General features: G+C 36.9%; 1 protein-coding gene across 1 annotated transcript; it reads right to left on the reverse strand.

Annotated features, from left to right (window-relative positions):
• Positions 1-20,377: 20,377 nt before the first annotated feature.
• LOC100792802 (protein MIZU-KUSSEI 1) lies at positions 20,378-21,963 on the reverse strand. Its single transcript, XM_003518083.5, has one exon. It carries the CDS (start codon positions 21,603-21,605, stop codon positions 20,721-20,723), a length of 885 nt encoding a protein of 294 aa, XP_003518131.1. The 5' UTR covers positions 21,606-21,963; the 3' UTR covers positions 20,378-20,720.
• Between the last annotated feature and the right edge of the window lie 480 nt (positions 21,964-22,443).

Raw genomic sequence — 22,443 nt, forward strand, 5'->3', positions numbered from 1 at the left:
GTCTTTCTACCTCATCAATGAACACTTTTAAGGCATTCACTAATTGAGATTTTTCATGTAGAAGATACAAATAACAATAATGTGAAAAGTTATCAATAAAGGTGATAAAATACTTTTCACCGCCCCAAGATGGAATGTCAAATGGTCCACAAATATCAGTGTGTATCAATCCTAAAAGTTCATTACTTTTTGTAGCAAAATTGTTTGATATTTGTTTGATTTGCTTTCCTTTAGTGCAATCCAAACATATATCCCAATCACCAAAATCCAATTGAGGAAAAAATTTCATTTTTCATTATCCTCATTACCCTTTCTTTAGATATATATATATATATATATATATATATATATATATATATATATATATTTGTGTGTGTGTGTGTGTGTGTGTGTGTGTGTGTGTGTGTGTGTGTGTGTGTGTGTGTGTGTGTGTGTGTGTGTGTGTGTGTGTGTGTGTGTGTGTGTGTGTGTGTGTGTGACTGTGACCTAATCTTTGATGCCACAAATAAGCAGAAATATCATCATGCACATTTTGCTTGGTACCAAATTCAACATTAAACAAGGATTCCATAAACTTTACATCAAGGTTGAAACAATACAAACCATCTATTAAAGTACCAAATCCATAAAAGCACATATACTTAAACAAAGAAAATACATTGTTTATTGAAACTAAAACACAATTTATTCAAGTTTGCAATAGAAACTAAATTCTTGGCACATCCAGGTATATAGAGACATCCTTCTAAATCTATATGGCACCTAGTGTCCAAGATTAATTTGAAAGTCCCAATGCCCTCTATTATTGCCTTCATTCTATTTCTTGAAAAAATATTATGGAACTCACAAACCAAGAGGTAGGTGAATTGGTTCTAAATCAAATAAAACAAAAAAAAAAAATAGAGTTTTGAAAAACTTTCTTTTCCAAGGATCGTATCACAAACTTTTGTTAGAACCAATATTTAATCAATCACTCTTAACACAAAATCCTTTTGTGAAAGTTCTTATTCAAAAAAATATTTTCTTTAAACTTCAGCAAATTGATCAAGAATACAATGAGAAAGAAACATAAGATCAAGAGAAGATGTACACCAATTTTTATATTGGTTATTCTCTATCTCTAGGGAAGCTACTCTAGTTATCTAATCCAATCCAAATTAGATTTTCACTATGCATATAGAATTATTACAAGCAATCATAATCAATCTCAGTTCCTACCTCAGAAAAAGAGATTAAGGTACCCAACCCTAGGGTCCTTTGTGAATAAGAGCCTAAAAGAAACCTACCCCTAGCCCAAACTAAAAAACTTATTCTAGCATGTGTAACGACCTGCCTGTCTTTACGATATCACTAACTATAAAATGTGACATTTCAATTTTAAGTGAAAGCTCCATTAATTTGATTATGAAAACGATGGTAAATTTTTTGCGACACACACACACACACACACACATTAAACCACTATACATCCTTCACATGTCAGAACATAATTCAATTTTTACATATATCTAAACCTGGAACTTACATGCCCAATTAAAAAGAGTCAAGGAACCAACTAAGGAAGAATTGATAACAAAATACAACTCTCTCCCAAAATAAATTCCAATGTTATCACGTTGGCTTGGTGGTTCCAAGAAAAGGACTTCCTGATGCAATCCAACCCCGCAAGGGCATTGGATAGAAGACTCCAAGAAGATTAGGCCAGAGATGCAAGAGAAGGCCCTAGGGTTCTTATGAGCCTTAGGATAGATTTCGGGCTCATGGGCTAAGTATGAGCTCGCTTATCTTTGTACATATTAGATTAAGGTTTCATTATTTTTTTGGCCTTGTATTTAGGGCTCCATAATATAGGTAAAGTACCCTAGAAATGTAGGATTTTTCAGCCTTGTATTTTAGGGCACCTAGACTAGTTTTTGTATTAGGGGTAGTTTTGTAATTTTTCATGCAATAAGTGAATATTTGATGTGTGTGGTTGGAAATAAATTTAATTGAATTGGGAGAAGCCCAATCCAATTAAATTTTAGAGGGGGAGGTGAGCATTTGCTTGCTACACCCCATTGCCACATCATATAGTCACACTTTGTACATATCCTTCATGCTTTACATGCCTCATGATACCTAAGCACACTTAGTGGAGAATCTTGGACTTGATCTTGGATTAGTGGGCTGAACCATAGCTAAAATTCACTAATCATAATTAGTGAAATCTTGACTCCAAAATTTGGCTCCACAAATTCAAGTGAAATTTGAATAGAAATTTAAATTTCCCTCCAATTTTGTGTGACACTTAGACTATAAATAGAGGTCATGTGTGTGCATTTTTGCAACTTTGATCATTTGAAAATTAAACTTCAGATTTCAGAGCTCTTCTAGAGCACAAAATTTCGTGCTCTTCTCTTCCTCTCCCTTCATTCATCTCCTTCTTCCTCCAAGCTCTTATCAATGGCCTCTTATGGTGGTGAGCTTCTTCTAGACTCATCTTCTCCTTGAAGTGGCATCTCCTCTCCATCTTCCTTCTCCATTCCGCTTCCATTCATCTTCCAAGAAGCAAAGGAATCCATTGATGAAGAAGATTCTAGGCCTACAAGCTCCAATGGAGCTTACATCACTTCCCTCCAAGTCACCTATTGCTGCTCATTTGCTCCCACAAACTAAAGTTCGAGATCATCACAAACACCAACCGCACGGTACAAAAATTGCAATGGTGAGTTTATTATAAAAGATCAACAAACACCAAATGACGATGATTAGCAAGAAAACAATAACAATAACCACAATCATTCTCAATAATCCATTAATTCAACATAGACTTAACAAATTAGTCATCAACTTTTCCACAATTCAAATCAATTATGCTCAGAATGATGCATGCACTTGACTCAACTCTAAAATGCTATGTGGTAACATTCGTCAAGAAATAGCCTAAGCGTGTCCACATGACACTTTCACTTAGGAAAACTAGGTAATAAGTGTTGAGGTCGCCTTGTCGTGCACAGGAAACTTCCCCCCATGGTAATCAACCCGAGTCTCATGGAAATTCCAAACCGAGTCTCATGGAAGTTCCAAACCGAGTGACATGCCCCCAAGTACAAGTATTTTTCCTCATGAAAAACTATGAGTACTTACTGACAAAGTTTATACTATTTTCATGCAATATGAAGTATGAAGCATGGGCATCATCAATACATTGACCATGGATAGTTAAAGATTCTAAGTCATCCCGTTCTTTCTCCAAAGATGCTTAAAACTCTTTAAACACTTTATTTCTCCCTCCAGGAATATCTAACATGTTCACTGCACCCCTCATATACATCATCACAATGACATCATCTCATTTCAATGTCACACTATTAGAAAATACACTTTCAACATCGGTTATTTAGAACATTCTACATCGGTTCTAAAACCGATGTTGAAAGTGACGATGTTGAATGTATGAATGTTAACATCGGTTTTGGAGAACCGATGTTAACATACATATGACAACATCGGTTCTCCAAATACCCGATGTTAAATACAATTAACAACAGCAAAAAAAGTGTAGGCATGATGAACGTTGACATCGGTTTTCCAGTAAAACCAATGTTAATATGTTAGTTTAACATCGGTTTTCTAGAATAACCGATGTTAATGTATGCCCTTAACATCCGTTTTTCTAGAAAACCGATGTCAACGTTGATGATGCTTACACTTATTTGGTGTAGTTCTTTGTGTATAACATCGGTTAATTATAAATAACCGATGTTACTATTCAAATATTCACATCAGTTATTTATAATTAACCGATGTTAATGTACAATAGTTGACATCGGTTATCCACAGATAACCGATGTTAAAATACAAACGCTGACATCGGTTATACACAAAAAACCGATGTTAATATACAAACGTTAACATCGGTTTTCTATTATAACCGATGTTGGTTATGATATTAACATCGGTTTTTGTTAATAACCGATGTTGTTTTCAAATATTTTTTTATATATATACTTTCTGTTTTTACAGTAAACCCAAAATTGTACCTGTCAAATGCAATTTCAGGAGGCCCAATTCACAGCAAATAAACATTTTATTCTGCTTCCAAGCAGTTTTAATGATAATAAACATCAAATAATTGATTTATATATTATAAAGAACAATCAACAAATGAATTCAATGTTCGTGTTACATAGAAAATGTAAAAAATGTCAAAAATGTTAAAAAATGTCCCTAAATCCTAGGCCTGATCTCTAACTCGGAGATAAAACTGTGCCCACTGAATCCGCAATGTTTTTAATCTCTCGGGCTCCAATGGTCTAGGGTCATTAAAATACTGCATGATTAAATAAATCATATTAAGTTAATAATGTAATACAAATTATAAATAAATCGATTTTCTTTGAAATAAACTTACCGCTTCCCAATTATTTCTAAAACTTCCTAAAATGATGATGGACATCCAGTGCATGACATAGTAGCCGCACTCAGTAGTTCCTTTTTGTCTACTACACTAAATACATAATGAAATTTGGATATTAATTAAACAACTAGTGTACAGACACATAAAGAAATATATATAAATGGAAGTTTTATGTAAATGACGTACCTTGACGACAACCCACCTAGCAGGAGCCTTTGATTTAGGCTGTGGAGCATCATCAAGACCCTTGATAGCACTGTTCCATATGAGTAACAATTAAAAACTGGTGTTTTACGTTGAGGTATTACAATGCAAATGTATTGAAAAGAACACTAACCTATTAATAATCCCCTTAAGGTAGTTGTCTGGCCTGTTATGCAATGAACAAAACCAGACAACTAAGTGTTCCTTGGGCAGGATGACCACCATCTGCCAATGTCCGCTGCAGTGGAACCTAAAATGGGTTAGTACATTAGTAAACATTAATTAAATTTTGTTATTTTGTGACTTACCCATTTAGGTAGGCTCCAAGATACACATCGCGTTGTGAACTCTGCATCCAACTCTTTATGTAACTTTCAGATTCAAACTGCGATTGCCCAGACCTCTGAATGGACTGAGGCTCGAGGAAGCCATAGATATCAGAATTCCCCGCTCGCATACATGTTTCAGTGAGATGCCTGTTTATGTTAAGTCAAAGTTAAATATTTATGAATTGAAAGCCATAACTTAGGTAAATAAAAGCCTTTTATATAAAGACTTACAGAATCCACAACTGTAACACTGATATGCTGAGGCATTGACCACCGTGTGCGATTTCGGAGAGGTCTTCGTGCTTTATGTACAGGGGGAAATCTGGATTAACGACCCCGAACACGGTGGCATCCCATCTAACCTGATAAGGCCTCAAGAAAAGCTCTGGGATGGTCAATGTCATCAAATAAAGCGGATCATCGACCTCCGGATCGGGCTTCGGAGGTGGTTTTGGCGGAGACACAGCTACCTGTTCATGAAACAAAGTTAAATAGCCTAATTTGAAAAGAAGAAACATATAGTAAGGACAATAAGTACCTACTGTGATAAAGACTTGACCAGATGTGTCGGCCAAGCAAGGAAGGTGTGAAGTGCCTATCCCACTAAGGAAACCTCATCAGTGGGTACAGGAACTGGAGCATCTGCATCTCTAACCTCCTCCACACTCACCTTTACTTGGCCAAGCAACAAAGGAGTGTTATGAACAATAGTGGATCCCTCATAAACTCTCCCGATGGCAACCAGGCGGGCAGGATCTGCTTCTATGTACAAGCCGCACCTGTCAGAGTCACCGATCTCAGGATCGTTTCCTGAGGGATCAACACAACTCCCATTTGTGCTCACTCGAGGACCGGAGGGACCAGGACCAACCAGAGGCTCAGGAGGCACTGCAAGTCCCTGAGCTTGCATCTATGACTGAAGGTGGCTGAGGATGCCATGACCTGCCTCGTCACTTTCTCTGTGATGGACTCCTCTAGCTGGTCCCTGATCTGCTGAGTCAGCTGGTGTAATTCGTCAGGAGGCAGGGAGGAAGCGCTGCGGGACGTCCGTGGAGCCGATCCAAAGTATTGCTTGATGGTGACACCGGCTCTAATACCACAGACACGTCCAGGGTGCTCTGGACGTCCAATAGCAGCGGCCAGAACATTCTGACGTCCATGGGGGACGAACGATCCCTGTGTGGCCTGCTCCTCAAACGAATCCTGCACAGAAAACACACAGTGGTACATGGCATTCTCAAAATATTCAAACATAATTGTAATGGTTAGTTGAACATGACTTACAATCTTCTCAGCGATTTCCTTTATGGCCTCAGTCGTCATCTCCCCTGTCTTCTTCGTGCGGGCCATCTTCCACTTCACGTGGCGTCTGACCGGGGATGGAGGGTCGATGACGCCATCAACGCTTCCTAACTGTGCAGCTTCCTGCATCTTCTTCTTGGTCTTCTCAGCCAGGAGCTTCTGCTCCAAATAATCATAACCCCCACGAGACAAAACGTGGGGGCAGTATTCTGCTTCTGGATGGCCTGTGCCTTCATGCGCACATCCTGAAAAAATTAAACAATAATGTTTGAAATGGGTAGAATGAAGTATAACAACATCATGTTTAATATGAAAAACAACTTAAATGGCAAAGGAACATACCTCCCAAGAAGGGTCTCTACGAGTCTGGCAAAACTGGGCCCACTTTTCCTTGCTGATGCCGTATTTGTCACAGACAGTGTCCTCGACACCGTCCTGATCGGCTGCAAGGGCCCATTTCCTCGTGAGGTCTGATTTAAACTGCCTCTATCTCTCCCCCACGGTCTGTAGTAACTTCCTTTCCATCCTACTGTCAGAAGCCTCTGGGATATCAAATTCCGCCTGACAACATGAAACAAAGTTTATTTGTTACAATAATGAATTTTTTTGGCTATTAATTACACACAATCAAATAAGAAAAGAGAAATACCTGAATATCCTCCCAAATCAGGTCCTTCTGAGCAGTAGGGACCTCCTTCCAATTCTCGTAGGTGATGTCCACCTTATCACGTGCCACAATCCCCAAATATGTTCTTAATTTCTTCTTGTGGGGACCGTCGGCCTTCCCTGTAGCAGGATCAACATGCACCACTGGTCTCTCAACACCAGGTGGTCTAGTGGACAACGATCGTAGGCGTGAGGCTTTGCGTGTCTGCTTCACGGCAAACGTCGAAGCCGATGCGTCCGAAGTAGGAGGAGGAGGAGAAGGAGAAGGAGGAGAAGGAGGAGGAGGAGGAGGAGTAGTAGTGGAGGCAGGTGGAGAACCCATGATCTTTTATACAATAACATACAAAATTGGATTAATGAAAAGAGGATTAGTGATAAGTTTTTTTTGGAATGCAAAAGTATAAAATTATTAAACAAAACCCCACCACATAAGGAGACAAGACAAATTAACCAAAGGACTCTGAAAGATAGGTAGTTGTGCTTTTTAATTGTGATTTCATCCATGTTTTCTTTGATATTTATTTTCTTAGGACTTCATCCATGTTTTGACATCATTTGATTTTCTTTTTTGCAGAAAAGAAAGAGGGGAACGAGCAACAATTTGAAGGTTGTACATTCAGGAACTAAAGAATTCAAAATAACTAGTAATAAGAGGGATTTGTTTTTGGGATTTTCTGAGCACCAAGAGCGGCTACGCAAGAAGCTTGCACTTGAGGAGGGAAGGATATTTGCAGCTAATGAACAACTTTCTTAACTATTTGTCCTTCAGATTTTACTGTTTTTTTTTCTTATATGTAAATATAAATAATATAAGGTTATGCCATAGGGACATGGTCATTTTTACCCCTAACAATCTTAGAAGTAAATATAGACCATATTTTTAGCCATACCCTTATACCATTTATATTTACATATTAGCAAAAAGAAACAGTAAAATCTTAAGGACAAATAGTTAAGAAACTTGTTCATTAGCTGCAAATATCCTTCCCTCCTCAAGTGCAAACTTCTTGCGTAGCCGCTCTTGGTGCTCAGAAAATCCCAAAAACAAATCCCTCTTATTACTAGTTATTTTGAATTCTTTAGTTCCTGAATATACAACCTTCAAATTGTTGCTCGTTCCCCTCTTTGAGAATGAGGAGGATCTTCATAGGACTTCATCCAGCTGATGTTTATCGACAGTTTCATCATCCACCACCCTTTTCTTCTGTGCCTTCTCACGTTCATTGTTGTTAAACCCATATTTATGCCTTATTCCCTTCATGTCTTGTTTGATCACAACTTTAGCTAAATCTCCCATCTTCAGCATAGTTGAATCTCCTGTCTTATTGTCCAATGCCACATTTTGATGGCCTGTATCTCTTTTGTTCGTATGTTCTACTGCTTTAGCTTCACAATGCATAGAGCAATCAGAATTTTCCAGTCATTACCAAAGGCTTCTGCATCAGCGTTGACACTCTCCACCCTCTTTGGTTTATGCTTCTGTGTTTTCTTCCATGCTTCCTCCTTATAATTCTCAGATTTATTGGAGGTCCCACTAGAAGGATCAGCACCAATCCGTGCCTATTCCTCCTCTACCAGCTCAATATCTTTCGTTTCACCTTTGCTTTTGAAAACTACACTGTAATTTACAAAACAAAAGTTGAAAGGAAAGATATTGACCTGATAGACGAGGAAGAAGCACAGATTGGTGGTGATCATTCTAGTGCAACCTCGAATAAAGCTGAGATTTATAACGAGGAGGCACGGAAGAAAACACAGAAGCATAAACCAAAGAGGGTGGAGAGTGTCAATGCTGATGCAGAAGCCTTTGGTGATCACTCGGAAATTCTGATTGCTTTATGCATTCTGAAGCTAAAGCACTAGAACATACGAAGAAAAGAGATACAGGCCATCAAAGTGTGGCATTGGACAATGAGACAGGAGTTTCAACTATGCTGAAGATGGGAGATTCAGCTAAAAATGTGATAAAACAAGACATGAAGGGAAGAGAGCGTAAATATGGGTTTAACAACAATGAATGTGAGAAGCCAGAGAAGAAAAGGGTGGTGGATGATGAAACTGGCGACAAACATGAGCTGGATGAAGTCCTAAGGAGGCAAATTGAAACAAAAAACCGATGCCTCAATAAGAGAAAAATGTAGTTGTCACTTACTAGGTTTGGTGACCTCTGTCTCTGTAGAAAATTACATTAGCCGATGTTAATCAATTCTCCTTCATCATGATCATTTCGATTTGCATGAACGTCGTCAGCTTCTTCTTCTCCCACAACGTTACCAGTGATTTGAGCGGTCAAAGGACTAACATAGGTGTCCATGTATGAATCATCATCTTCTACATTAACACCAACTGTTTTGCCCTGTAGAACCACGCACCACCTTTCATCACAAGGGTCTTGCACGTAAAATACTTGTCTAGCTTGTTCTGCCATGATGAAAGGGTCATTGTGGTAACCAAGTTTCTTTAGATCTACCAGGGTAAATCCTATATCATCGATGCGCACACCGGTGTTGTTGTCAACCCATTTACATTTGAAAACACATACTGTAAATTTCACATAATTAAGCTCCCAAATTTCATCAATGAACCCAAAGTAAGGGATGGAAGCTACACATGGATTGGCGTCATTGACACTTGCAAAGTGTTGAGATTCAGCCCTTAGGGTGACCCCGCTGTTTTGCATTGTACTTTTGTCATCTTGTGCTTTTGTGTAAAATGAATACCTGTTTATGTCGTATCCTTGCCAGGTTATAACATTTCTTTTAGGCCCATCTGCTAGTTTTCTCAATGTTTCTGAAGCATTCTCATCTGCAAAGATTGTATCTTTAAACCAATCACAGAAAGTTTTGTTATGCTTTTTCAACGCCCAATTCTTTGACATTTTCGGATTATTCTGTTTGACTAAAGCTTCGTGCTTAACTATGTATGGAAAAACTTCATTACTGTTGTTCAAGACATACAAGTGAGCTTGTAACAAATCTTCTACACTTGGAGTGATCACCTGCAGTCCTCTTGAACCCTTACCACCCACTTTGTCATCATGCCGACACTCAGGAAGCCCAACAGCTTTAGCTTTCTCTAAGTGTTCTGAACAAAATTCAATGGCTTCTTCTGCAATGTACCTTTCAACAATAGAAGCTTCCGGATGATATAGATTCTTTGTATACCCTTTTAAGATCTTCATGTATCGCTCAACCGGGTACATCCACCATAGATAAACAGGACCACAACATTTGATTTCTCTGACCAGATGCACAATCAAGTGAATCATGATGTCAAAGAAAGCAGGGGGAAAATACACCTCCAACTGCCAGAGTATAATTGCGGCCTCATTTTCCAACTCATCAAACATTACTGGATCAATCACTTTGCTACATATAGCATGGAAGAAAAAGCACAGGCGAGTTATCATGAATCTGACTTTGTTTGGCAAGATGTCTCGTATAGCCACGGCTAACAATTGTTGCATGAGCACGTGACAATCGTGAGACTTTAACCCTACAAGCTTAAGCTCCTTCAACTGCACAAGGCTCTTAATATTTGAAGAGTATCCTTGTGGAACCTTCACCTGACGAAGACAGTGACAGAAACTTATCTTCTCCTTCTTGGACAAAGTATGGCAGGCTGGGGGCAAGTAAATTTTCTTCCCATCAGACCTTGGATGCAACTGTGCTCTTATACCCATATCAGCTAGATCTTGACGGGTATTCAAGCCATCCTTCGTCTTGCCTTGAATGTTAAGGAGCGTCCCAATCACACTCTCACAAACATTTTTCTCCACATGCATAACATCAATACAATGTCTAACGTCAAGATCACACCAGTACGGAAGATCAAAGAAAATGGACCTCTTCTTCCATATGCAACTCTGACTTTTATCCTTCTTTTGGGTCTTCCCAAATACAGTGTTCAGGTGTTGAACCCGCTGATATACCTGCTCACCAGTGAACGGTATCGGCGCAATATCATGCTCTTGACTTCCATTAAAAGCTTTTCTCAGTCGTCTATAAGGATGATTGGGTGTTAGAAAGCTGCGATGCCTACTGTAGACTGTTTTTCTCCCATGTTTCAGTTGTGTGTAACTTGTATTTTCTTCACAGATGGGGCATGCATGATGACCCTTAACACTGTAACCGCTGAGATTCCCATATGCTGGGAAGTCATTAATGGTACAAAAAAGCATTGCACGCATTTCAAACGTCTCCTTGCGAAACGCATCAAACACTACAACCCCCTCGTCCCACAACTTTCTCAGATCTTCAACCAACGGACTTAGATAAACATCAATGTCATTTCCTGGCTGTCTTGGGCCCGATATCATCATAGACAACATCATGTATTTTCGCTTCATGCACAACCAAGGAGGCAAATTGTAAATTACTAGCAGAACTGGCCATGAACTGTGTTGAGTGCTTAAGGTGCCATATGGATTCATTCCATCACTGGCTAGTCCAAGTCTAAGATTTCTTGGCTCATTCCCGAAATCCGGATACAAACCATCAATCTTCTTCCACTGGGAGCAATCAGCCGGATGACGAACCATTCCATCAGAAATCCTTCCATTTGCATGCCATGTAAGGTATTTTGCATCGTCCTCGTTAGCAAACAGACGCTTAAACCTTGGAATGATTGGAAGATACCATAAAACCTTCGCTGGGGGGCCCTTGTTGGAGTTTTCATCAGAATTGCTTTCCTCTTCATCCTTCACTTTGTACCGTGAAGTCCCACAGACAGGGCATTTGGACATTTCTTGGAATTCATGCCTGTAGAGTATGCAATCATTGGGGCAAGCATGAATCTTCTGATACTCCATACCCATGGGACACAATATCTTCTTCGCCTTATAGTAACTTTTAGGCAGCGTGTTGTCCTCTGGAAGCAGATTGTGCACTACCTCAAGCAGTGAGGTGAAAATTTTGTCACTCCACCCATACCTGGCCTTCACATTAACCAGACTTAACACCGCAGACAACAGGGTTAAGAAATTCTTGCACCCTGTATACAAAGGCTTCTTTGAATCACTCTACAATCCTTCATACACAGGGGCGTGTGCTTGTTGAAAACACTCTTGTCCAAGGTCACGAATCATGTCTTCCAAGCGATCTCCCATTTCTACATCAAATGGTTCAGATTGGGACCCAGTATGCATGTCAGTCACTTCACCATGCCATATCCACGTCGTGTAATTCTTCTTCATCCCATCACACAATAGATGGTCCCGTATGTCGTCAAGTAGTTGTCGTCTTCCATTCAAACAGTTGATGCAAGGACAATAATATTTTCCTTCTTCATTCGATCGACCTCTTTCTAAAGCAAATTGCAAAAACTGCTCGACGCCATCCTCATATTCTGGGCTCGTGCGACTTTGATTGATCCAACTTCGATCCATCTAAGCAAATCCATGCATGCAAATCTCACTTTTTTATTTATAGGTGTGGCCCTATCCCATTTAGGAAGACTGTCTTTTATGTTAGCCTCAAACGTCATGGTTAGCATTATTTTGAACAATTTGAGTAAATTTCGGCAGCATTTCGCATTGGTCTCCAAGTACACGACATGACATCGGTGAAACGAATTTCACGATAATCAAGTATGCACTCAGAGAACAACTTGAAATGCATTCAACCGAAATTTCATCAAATTAATCAAAATAATAATAACCTGACCGAATGAGTCTAATATAAAAATACAAGTCTCCCCAAACTGTCCAAACGGACAATTCAAGACTAAATACAATGACTAATGCAAACTATCCGCAAGAATCATTGCATTCAGTCTCAAACGGGAATCTACGGTTCACTCAGCATGAACAACAGTTATTTATATAGCAAATTACATTCAGCACGTATAACAACATTCATGACATACAAGAACATTCATGACGTACAAGAACATACAAGGACATCGACAGTTGTGTGTGTGTGTGTGTGTGTGTTTCTGTGTGTGTGTGTGGTTGTGTGTGTTGAAGATGCAGCAAGATCTCAGCTGCAGCAAGGACTTAAAATAAATTATGGGAAGAGCAGCTTTGGGGTGTTGGGCCAATCTGAACAATGGAAATTGCAGGCTGCCAGTTATCTGAATTGCAGAATCATGCCTCTGCCTTTCTCTTATTTGGGAATACCAATCGGGGCTAATCCAGAGGAGGTTCCTATGGGGTGGTGGCCTTGATCAGAAGAAAATTGCATGGGTTAAATGGGACTACTGGCTCATGGAACAGGAACCTTTAAGGGAGAAATATCCCAGATTGTATAACATATCCTGTCAACAGCAGAAGCTTATTCAGGATATGGGATGTCAGTCTGCAAATGTTTGGGAATGGAAGCTTGAATGGAGAAGACACCTTTTTGAATGGAGAAGCCAGTTTCTGTGTGTGTGTATGTGCGGAAGCTTGAATCAAGAATCTGTCTAAGTTTAATGCAGCATCCCTAGGCTGCATTAAATCTCATTACAGGAGCATCACTACATCCAATAGAGAAGTAAATAGAAGAACAAATATAAAATTTGGGGCAGAGTCTCCTTTGTAATTAAGACTTTTCCCAAAAATTCCAATCATTACAACAACATCATTCACAATTTCAATCATCAATAACAAATATATCACATCCGATTAGTTAAAAACACAGTTTTTCTTGAAAATCAACATGCACATCAATAACAAATATATCACATCCCATTAGTTAAAAACATAGTTTTTCTTGAAAACCAGCATGTACAGAGATAGACATACATCCCCATAATTGGGTTCCCTAACCCTAACTATGGTATCAAAAGTTGTAAACAAACAATAAACTCCCCTCACCTATCTATATCTCTTTCTTAGTTCCTTGCGGCATTGTTCTAAGATCTCTTAGGTTCACGTCTGTTCGTCCAAATGCAGAGCTCTCGAAGAAACTGCAAAGGGAAGATTGGAGGCTCCGTTCTCTATCGAATCCTTTAGTTGAGTTTCAAAGATTATGCTCTGATTAAAGTGTTCCTTTCTGTGCAGTGGTCATGCAGCAAGCAACGACAGCTCATGGCGACCACCGGTGGTCGATGATGGTGGAGGAGGAGGTTGGGGGTGTTGGGTGAGGGTTTAGGGGAGAAGAAGGAAGAAAAATTGGTGTTTTATGCTGCTGGACATATTTGTAGCCTGCAAGACTCGCCCAGGTGAAATTTTGCTCGCTTGGGCGAGCTGACCCAACTCAGACTCACCTAGGCAAGTGAGTTCTAGGTGAATTTTGCTCCTACATATTTTACTACTTCTGTAAAAAAATGTCATATCTCACAACTTATATGTTATTTTGCAAATCCCAATTATCAAAACCTGACGATGTGGGTTCCAAGCCTATAGTCCAAATTTTAAGGCGATCCAACGGTCAATGAATCCAACATTTTGGTTTTACCGGAATAGGTTTAGGTAAAACTTGAAATCTCATAATTTCAACCTAAGTCAATAAAAGTTCACATAACTCAACATCCACATCAAGCAAATCACACATGGCTAATTCACACAATACCTCAACTCATCCAAATTCAATCACATAATCAAATAACATGAGAAATACATTTAAACATCGATTTACAACTATTGAAATTTCAGGGTGTTACAGCATGCCTTCAGAAATTCATGCATATGCTAACAACATGTAAAACACATGAAAAATTTGAGTCAAAGAGAAACACAACCTGATTAATCACACGCAAGAACCTTTGCTGGAGTCAATGAGTCTCTTCTTGATCTCACAAGTAGTTCACAACTCACTTTTTACCATGAGAGCTTAAAAAAATGGAGTATAGAAGTTGTGAGTCGCACACTTATTCTAAGCACTTTTTCTTTTCTCTTTTTTTCTTTCTTAAAAGTGAGAGCATAAGGTGGTTATTTATAGAGAAAAAATTTATAATCGCCTGTAATTGATTAAATATCCAATGTAATTGATTATTTCAAAGAAGTAATCAATTATATTATCATTTCAATCGATTAAAATGTTCTTCCCAACATTTAAAAAACTTTCAAGAACAATATAATCGATTAGATTCTTGATGTAATCGATTAAAGTGTTCTTGATCACTTCTGGATACACCTTTAAGAATGAAGTAATCGATTATGATCACCTGATAATCGATTAAAGCAAAGACTCATGAAAAACCAAACATGGTCTTAATTGAACTATGTAATCGATTACGATTAACTAGTAATCGATTAAACCGAAACTAGAATCTCTTTGTAAGCTACAAACACTTGTGTAATCGATTACAATCAACCTTGTAATTGATTAAAATAGAGAGTTTTATACATTGAAGAAGTTTATAACTTTAGAAATAATCTTCCTACCTCTACATGATGATGCATGATGTACATATGAAAAGATAGAGACTAAGATGTAACAATCAATACAAATGCCACTCAAAGAGTTGGACATGTAAAAAGACAAAACTTTTTCAAGTTCTAAAGCTTAGTCTTCATGTTGCTCCCCCTATCTCTAACATTTCCCATGTAAGAAACTTTTTAGGTCTTCTTATGGTTTGGATCGAGAGGAATCCCCACATAATATGTGACACATGACTACATGAGTAGTTGCTCTAGAATCAAGTCACTAGGTAATATTAGGTACCTCAACATGATTTGATTCTTAATTTACAAATATATAAATATACATTTATTTTCAAACCGTTTCTTTCTTTTCGGACAATCCTTCTTGAAGTGGCTACTCTGCTTGCAGAAGTACCACTTCTTCTTTTTATGGACTCCTCCTTCTTTTACCTTTAATTGAGATTTTCCTTGTCCTTTTTACTTGACTTTTTCTTACTGGTACTGGCTCCATCATGAGTCATGAAATGAATTGAGTTGTCCTTCATTTTTTTTAATCTCCCTTCCTCCTGAATTAACATGACCATAATTTCTTGAAAGTTCCATTTTTCCTTAAGAGTGTTATAGTTCACTTGAAATTGGCCAAATTCAATAGGAAGAGAGTTTAAAATAAACTATACTAGAAAGGACTCACTCACTTGCATTCCCAAGGAATTCAAATTTTCTACTAGATTAGCCATTTCTGTCACATGATCATGAATTGGTTGAGACCAATCAAATTTCTTGTTGGTTAACTCACTTGACAGGTTCCCCACAATCGACTTGTCAATAATGTCAGATTGTGAGCAATCCTTGAATAATTTCATAAACTTCCTTGCATTGTCTGTTTTGGGCATAAATGGATTTACATTTGCAGCCATAGTCATTCTCATTAGGTTCAATGCCAATCTATTGGATTGCTCCCAAGCCTCATGGAGAGACTTGTCAGGTACTGAACTTTGTAATGATTGAAGAGCTTTCATGCATTATCAATACTAGGTCTAAGCCCATTCCAGTTGAAATTGGATCATTTCATATCAATCATTATAATTCAACCCATTGAAATTCATCATTAGGTTGCCCAAAACAAACATGTTAGTCATTGCTACATACATTGAAACATACTCACACATTAATGCTCTGAGTAAACATAATGAATTCAAACTATATAGACTTTAATCATGCATCTAAGTTCACCTTTGGGTGATAAATAAACATTTTTCCTTATCAATAACCATACTAAACAAATATACATTAATGGGCAATAAATCATACTATTCTTGACATGCATGAAATCTTTGGATAAACATACACTCAACTAGTATAGAAACAAATCCTTAATATCATTAACTATAAGTAATGATTCACCTTTGAGTAATCTATATATGTCTTATAATTAATAATTTCATTCAACCCAACCTAAATTTTCATAACATTATTATATCAATCAGCCATAATTTGAAAATACAAAACTCTATAAATTTAACTACTTTGATGATTAACAAATCTCTCTTTAATATGTAATTCCAAATTAATGTTCACGTGTAAAAACAAATTCTCAACTGCAACCACCCGAAACCAATTAGTGGTGCGTTTGTATAAGAATTTTCAATTACCGTCATTGAACCATCAAATGAATATAAAGTATCCAAGAACTTTCCACATAACATGCCTTTTAGTAAATCACGCGTGTAGGTGCATATTAGTGGAACATAATAATTTCTTTCTATCACATAATCCTATTATATACATGTATATACATTTTCACATGCAGCGGCGCAGGCAAAAACATTCTCAGCCAATTAGAGCATTTTCATATATTCATGACTCTAATCACATCTCTGAATACGAAAGCATGGCAACGGAAAATATTCTAACAATTGAAAAAAAGAACAGACTAAAAGAATCTCCAATGAAAAAAAAAAAAAAACGATATCAGAAACCTTGTTCTTATACCGATTGTTAGCATAATTTGACTCTAAGTTGTAATTTCCTAGGATTCTATCTTATAAGAAATTATACTGGAAGATCTTGGATAACATAAATTTTATATTTATTATATTCTGTAGGTATTTTTTATGAAAAAATTTAGAACACTTGCTCGGATCCATAATTTTGTTCTTATTATTAATATTTCTCTCTTTTCTGATTTTACTTGATCTCTCAGATGATATTGAAATTTTTAAAGTTGTCGTTGATCTTTTCTGTGTTTTCAGAAGAGAGAGAAGTTATCTTTATGATAACTTCCACAATCTTTTTTTTCAAATTCATTTTTTTGTTAAAATTAACCTTAATGAGAAGAAATGAGTTATTTTAATAACTTAAAAATAACTCCCAATAATTTAATTATAATTTTAAATCTAACTATCATCACATTAAATATTTTTCATTAAAGTTATTTCATAATTACACGAGTGATTATTAAATTAAATAATCAAACAGCGAACACTTCAATTTTTCCATGGAAATGCTAATTTTGATCGGACGAGACGAGAAATATATTTGAATTATATGAAATCTGATTAACAAAACAACTGTCGTTCAGATATTAAAAAAAACAAAAAATAAATAGAAATGCGAACGCATCTTGCAGTATACGCCTGCAACAAAAATTTTATATCTGCAAAACTAAAAATTCAATACTTTGAAGTTGAATCCGATAAGTATTTACTATTTACCATGCATCGTCAAGTATATATTGTTTATAAACTCTTAAATTATTGCACATGCATCCTGGACTGCTGGAGTACATAGGAAGTTGAAATAAGTTATCTATCTTTATTTTCAAAAAATTTAAGAAAAGTGGTTTAAGTAAGATATCATTTTTAAATTAGGCAATTTATTAAGATATTTAATATCTATAATTTTAAATTCATTTCAAATACAAAAGAAAACTAATTTCAATTTTTTTGGATATTTACTTTTAGAAAATATTAAACATGAATGGAAAATCTTTTTATGGATTTGCCGTGATTCAATTATGTTTTAGAAAAAGCATATTTTTTATATTCATTATGGTACATCACCTAATTACACGTGGATAGTACAACAATCTCAAGAATATTCATAAATACTAGATAATAATAATATAGAAGAAAATGGATGGTGGACATTTATTGGAGGGTTGTACTCAGGAGGGAAAAAAATAGATTTATTGGAGTGTTGTACTCAGTGAAAAAAATAGTATAAAGTGAAAGTGATCTATATAATAGATAAAAGAAATAAGAAAATGAAAAATATAAATTGAGTGTTCAATATTAAAAATAAAAATAAAAACGCAATTATACAAGAGAATATTGCAAGCCGTTTGTTGCTGGCCACGAAATTAAATTCACATGCATAAGGATTGAGGCGGATTCTAAAGTGAAGTAGTAAATTACTTCCTCACCGGTGAGGCACAAAATATCATCGTAGGCTATATTATTAAAAAATTCAACGGATAAGATGTATTACTTGCTATCGGAAAAAGTTGTAACCCTTTTTTTATTATAACTTCTTTTTATATATTTTAATTAATTTATAATTTTTAATTAAATGAATGAATGATAGTAGTTTTTTTGTTTTTTAAACTAATCAATTCTACAACGATGACTCCTCCTCAGTCCTCAACTCTGACGCTCTCCTATCATCGATAACTCCTACCACAACGACCACGACGTCACCTCCTCCACCGTGGCTACTTGACTTGCGGTGGACTTTGTTTCCCATTTCCTCTCTTTCCCGCTGTCGCCAGCATCCCATCTTTCCCCTTTCTTCACAACCAACAGAAAAACACAAATAGACCACCCGAAACACAACGCACACCCAAAAAACAGGAAAAGGAAAATTTGAATTGCATACAAGTGGCAGCACCCGGCGATCACGAACATGGTGAAGCGGGTCTATAAAAAAATGAAAGTGATATTTTTATTTGGGTGACTATTTGACAAATCAAAATTAGAACATTTGGGTGACTTTTGTTTTGTTGATAATGCTTCTCCTTTACTTTTCTTTCTTTTGTCATTAATGCATGTTGAATGAAGAGATTCGATTTGATTTCTGGGTACCCATATAAGCATTTCTTTTCACCTTCGATGGGTTCAAGCTGAAATTTCAATTTAGTTCAATTTAATTATGCTGTCTAGCAACTGTTTGTGATAATGCTTAGTGTGGGAGTTGCTGGACATGCCAACGCCAACAGATTTGACCGGAGAGGAGTGATCGGAGACTTAGGAGAAAGAAAGTAAAAGGGATTATTATTATTATTATATTTAAGATTTTTTAATATTTTTATTTATGAATTATATTTTAAAAAATGATCCGGTAACTAACCTGCTATAACAGGTAAAAATCACTTCCACACCGGTGAGGAAGTAATTTACTGCTTCACCTTAAAATTCACCAATTAATTAACGAAATGATATCATAAACCAAGTGTACGTATGCATATTTATGAATCATGCTGATTAAATGACAAGTGTGAAGAATAGCCTATAATTAACTGAAACTTATTTAAATGAGCACAACGCAACCTAATTTATATTAATCAGTATTATGCTTTATTATTATATTTGTTTTAATTTATGTTTGTTTTTTTTATATATTTTTAAGTGTTTATTATAATATTATGTTTACAATAACAGAAAATTAAAATTAAATTATATTTTAGATTAATAGTTATTTTCGTTCTTAGATAAATAAAACACTGACAAGTTTCTTCCTAAATATATCATGTAAACTCATTTAAATAACTGATAAAAATTAATGCGATAAATAGAATTATTGTATTTTTTTCACTTTGAGATTAAAATTTGAATTTTCATCTTTCAATAACGAATTTTTCAACGAAATTAACTATTTTTATCCTTTCTTTAATACTTTATTAAAGTACATTTTTTCCCACTCTCGTGTTGATATTTTCAAATAATTACCCAAAACACCTCTATAATTAAGCACTCAGCTTTCAGCTCAGCCATCTAGCTAACTCGGAAAAAAAAGATCATTAAATTAAGATCGATTAGTTGCATGACACGGTTATGAAGACAAACAATTTATAGATGATTGAAATAAAAAAAATTCGTATTAAACTATTTACAGACATTATATATATATATATATATATATATATATATATATATATATATATATTACTAAATTACCAACAAACGCTATACCTGCACAAAAATCAATCTAACATTATAGTTAATCCTTCTATTCCATCCACTAATCACCATCAGTTCTCCATACAGGTAAACACAATACACTGCCTTAACCATCAGCAGAAACGTTTATATATCTGATCTCAAAATAAATCACATATCCTTTCATCTATCTATATATATATATGGTCATAATTGAAAAAAGAAGCAGCAGCAAACAAGTGGTAATTCCTAAACAAATACATCAATCTTAATTCGAATCCCCTATTTTCTTTTTCTTAAGACTATATCAAACAGCAAAGTGAATGTCTTATGACACTTCTTTTCTTTTGTCAACAATCTTCACTAATTGATCATAATTATATTCTCAATAGAAAAATACTAAGCTCAGGTCCCCCATTACCATCAGGATTCAACATGTAAAACGCCTCCGAGTCACGGCTCCCCACGACTCGCTCGAACCTCGCCCTCATGTACATCAACTCGCCCTCCGACCCGCCGTTGCCACTGCCACCCCCTTTTCCATCCTCCAGGAGAGGGATCACTCCGGCGCCGACCGACACGCTCTGCACTGTGCTCAGCACGTGCAAGTCGAGGTCCCCACACGTGCGGGACACGGCGTAGCCGCAGTTCCTCCCGTTGCAATACATGGTCCAGGCAGGCTCCTGAAAGAGCCTGCGTCTGCCACCACCGCTGTTGTTGTGTGCAACAGCAGCGGTGACAGACACTTTCTGGCACTCGAGTGCGATGCGCACGAGGCTAGAGGACATCTCCTTGACGAGCGAGGAGGTGGACATTGCTAGCTCCAGGAGGAGGACGGGCTCGGCGCGGGGGTGGAGCTGCACAGCAAAAGAGATGTGTCCGCGGCGGTGCCCAAAGAGGGTTCCGGTGACCTTCCTGCCGAGGGAAGGAGTCACGGAGAGCTGCGAAGGAATAGTGAGCCACTTGCATGTTGGGATCATCGTTGGGAACGTGAAGATGTTCAAGAACGAGCGTATGAGTGATGATATCTTGTTTTGTTGCGTTAGCTTTGGTGCGTGGTGTTGCTGTTGCTGCTGTTGGTACAAGTTTGAGACCGAAGGCGAGGATCCTCGCCGCACGAGGAGTTTGTCGGAGACATCATCGGATTCGAAGGAGCGGAAGTGGGTTAGGTTTGAAGGGAGGATTCTTCGGCTGTTTCTTGTTGTGGCGGTGCATGCACTTGTGCTTCTTTGAAATATCTGTTGTTTTTGTTGTTCTTTCATGTTGTGATGGAAATTAACACAAGGAAGGTTGAAGAAGAAGGAGAAGGAGAGAGTGATAGGATGGTTTTTTTGTTGGAGTGAGTGAGGGGGATTGTGAATCAAGGTTGGGAGAGGGGACACGAAGAGAGAGAGAGAGGGGGGACCGACAAAGTGATTATGGTGTTGGGAGAGGGGAGGAATATAAAGGGAGGGTGTGGAGGGTTGTGGATTGTGATAATGATAATTTGTTGGACTTTTGTATTGGGAATGGTCCTACAATGCTAATAACAAGTAGTACCAACATCCATCACCTTGTGTTTTCCTTTACTGCTTCATTCACCCCGAGGCTCGACATTGCATCTCGCCCTCCTCCTCCATCGATGGGTCCACCTTTTCTAGTTTGTGACACAGATGTTATAATTTATGGTAGTAGTACATTGTATTTTGTTTTACTATTTACAAATATTAGGTAATAGGTAGTAGGGAGAAACGAGAGAAAACGGTAAATATCATAAGTAGAGATGATAGTTAAATCTAAAATGTTGCCTTGACTTGATTTTGAATGTGAAAAAACCATTTTGAACGGATTGGATTTTACTTATGATCTTTTTAACTAGGGTTGATGATATTGATTAAAGAATTAAAAAGAAAAAAAGCTTTCAACGTAGAAATCATAAAAAACTGAAAAAATATTTACAATATAATTTTAAGTTCTTAATAAAAAAAATAATTATTAATTTTTTATCTTATGTCTCAAAATTACTGGTTAACATTAATTTTTAATTTTCTTGACTTGTAAAAGTGAGAACGGGGTGATGTGACGCATGCCTCTTTGTAATGTTTGCTGGGAATACACATT

The sequence above is a fragment of the Glycine max genome, chromosome 2, assembly GCF_000004515.6.
Source record: "Glycine max cultivar Williams 82 chromosome 2, Glycine_max_v4.0, whole genome shotgun sequence".
NCBI classification, from domain to species: domain Eukaryota; kingdom Viridiplantae; phylum Streptophyta; class Magnoliopsida; order Fabales; family Fabaceae; genus Glycine; species Glycine max.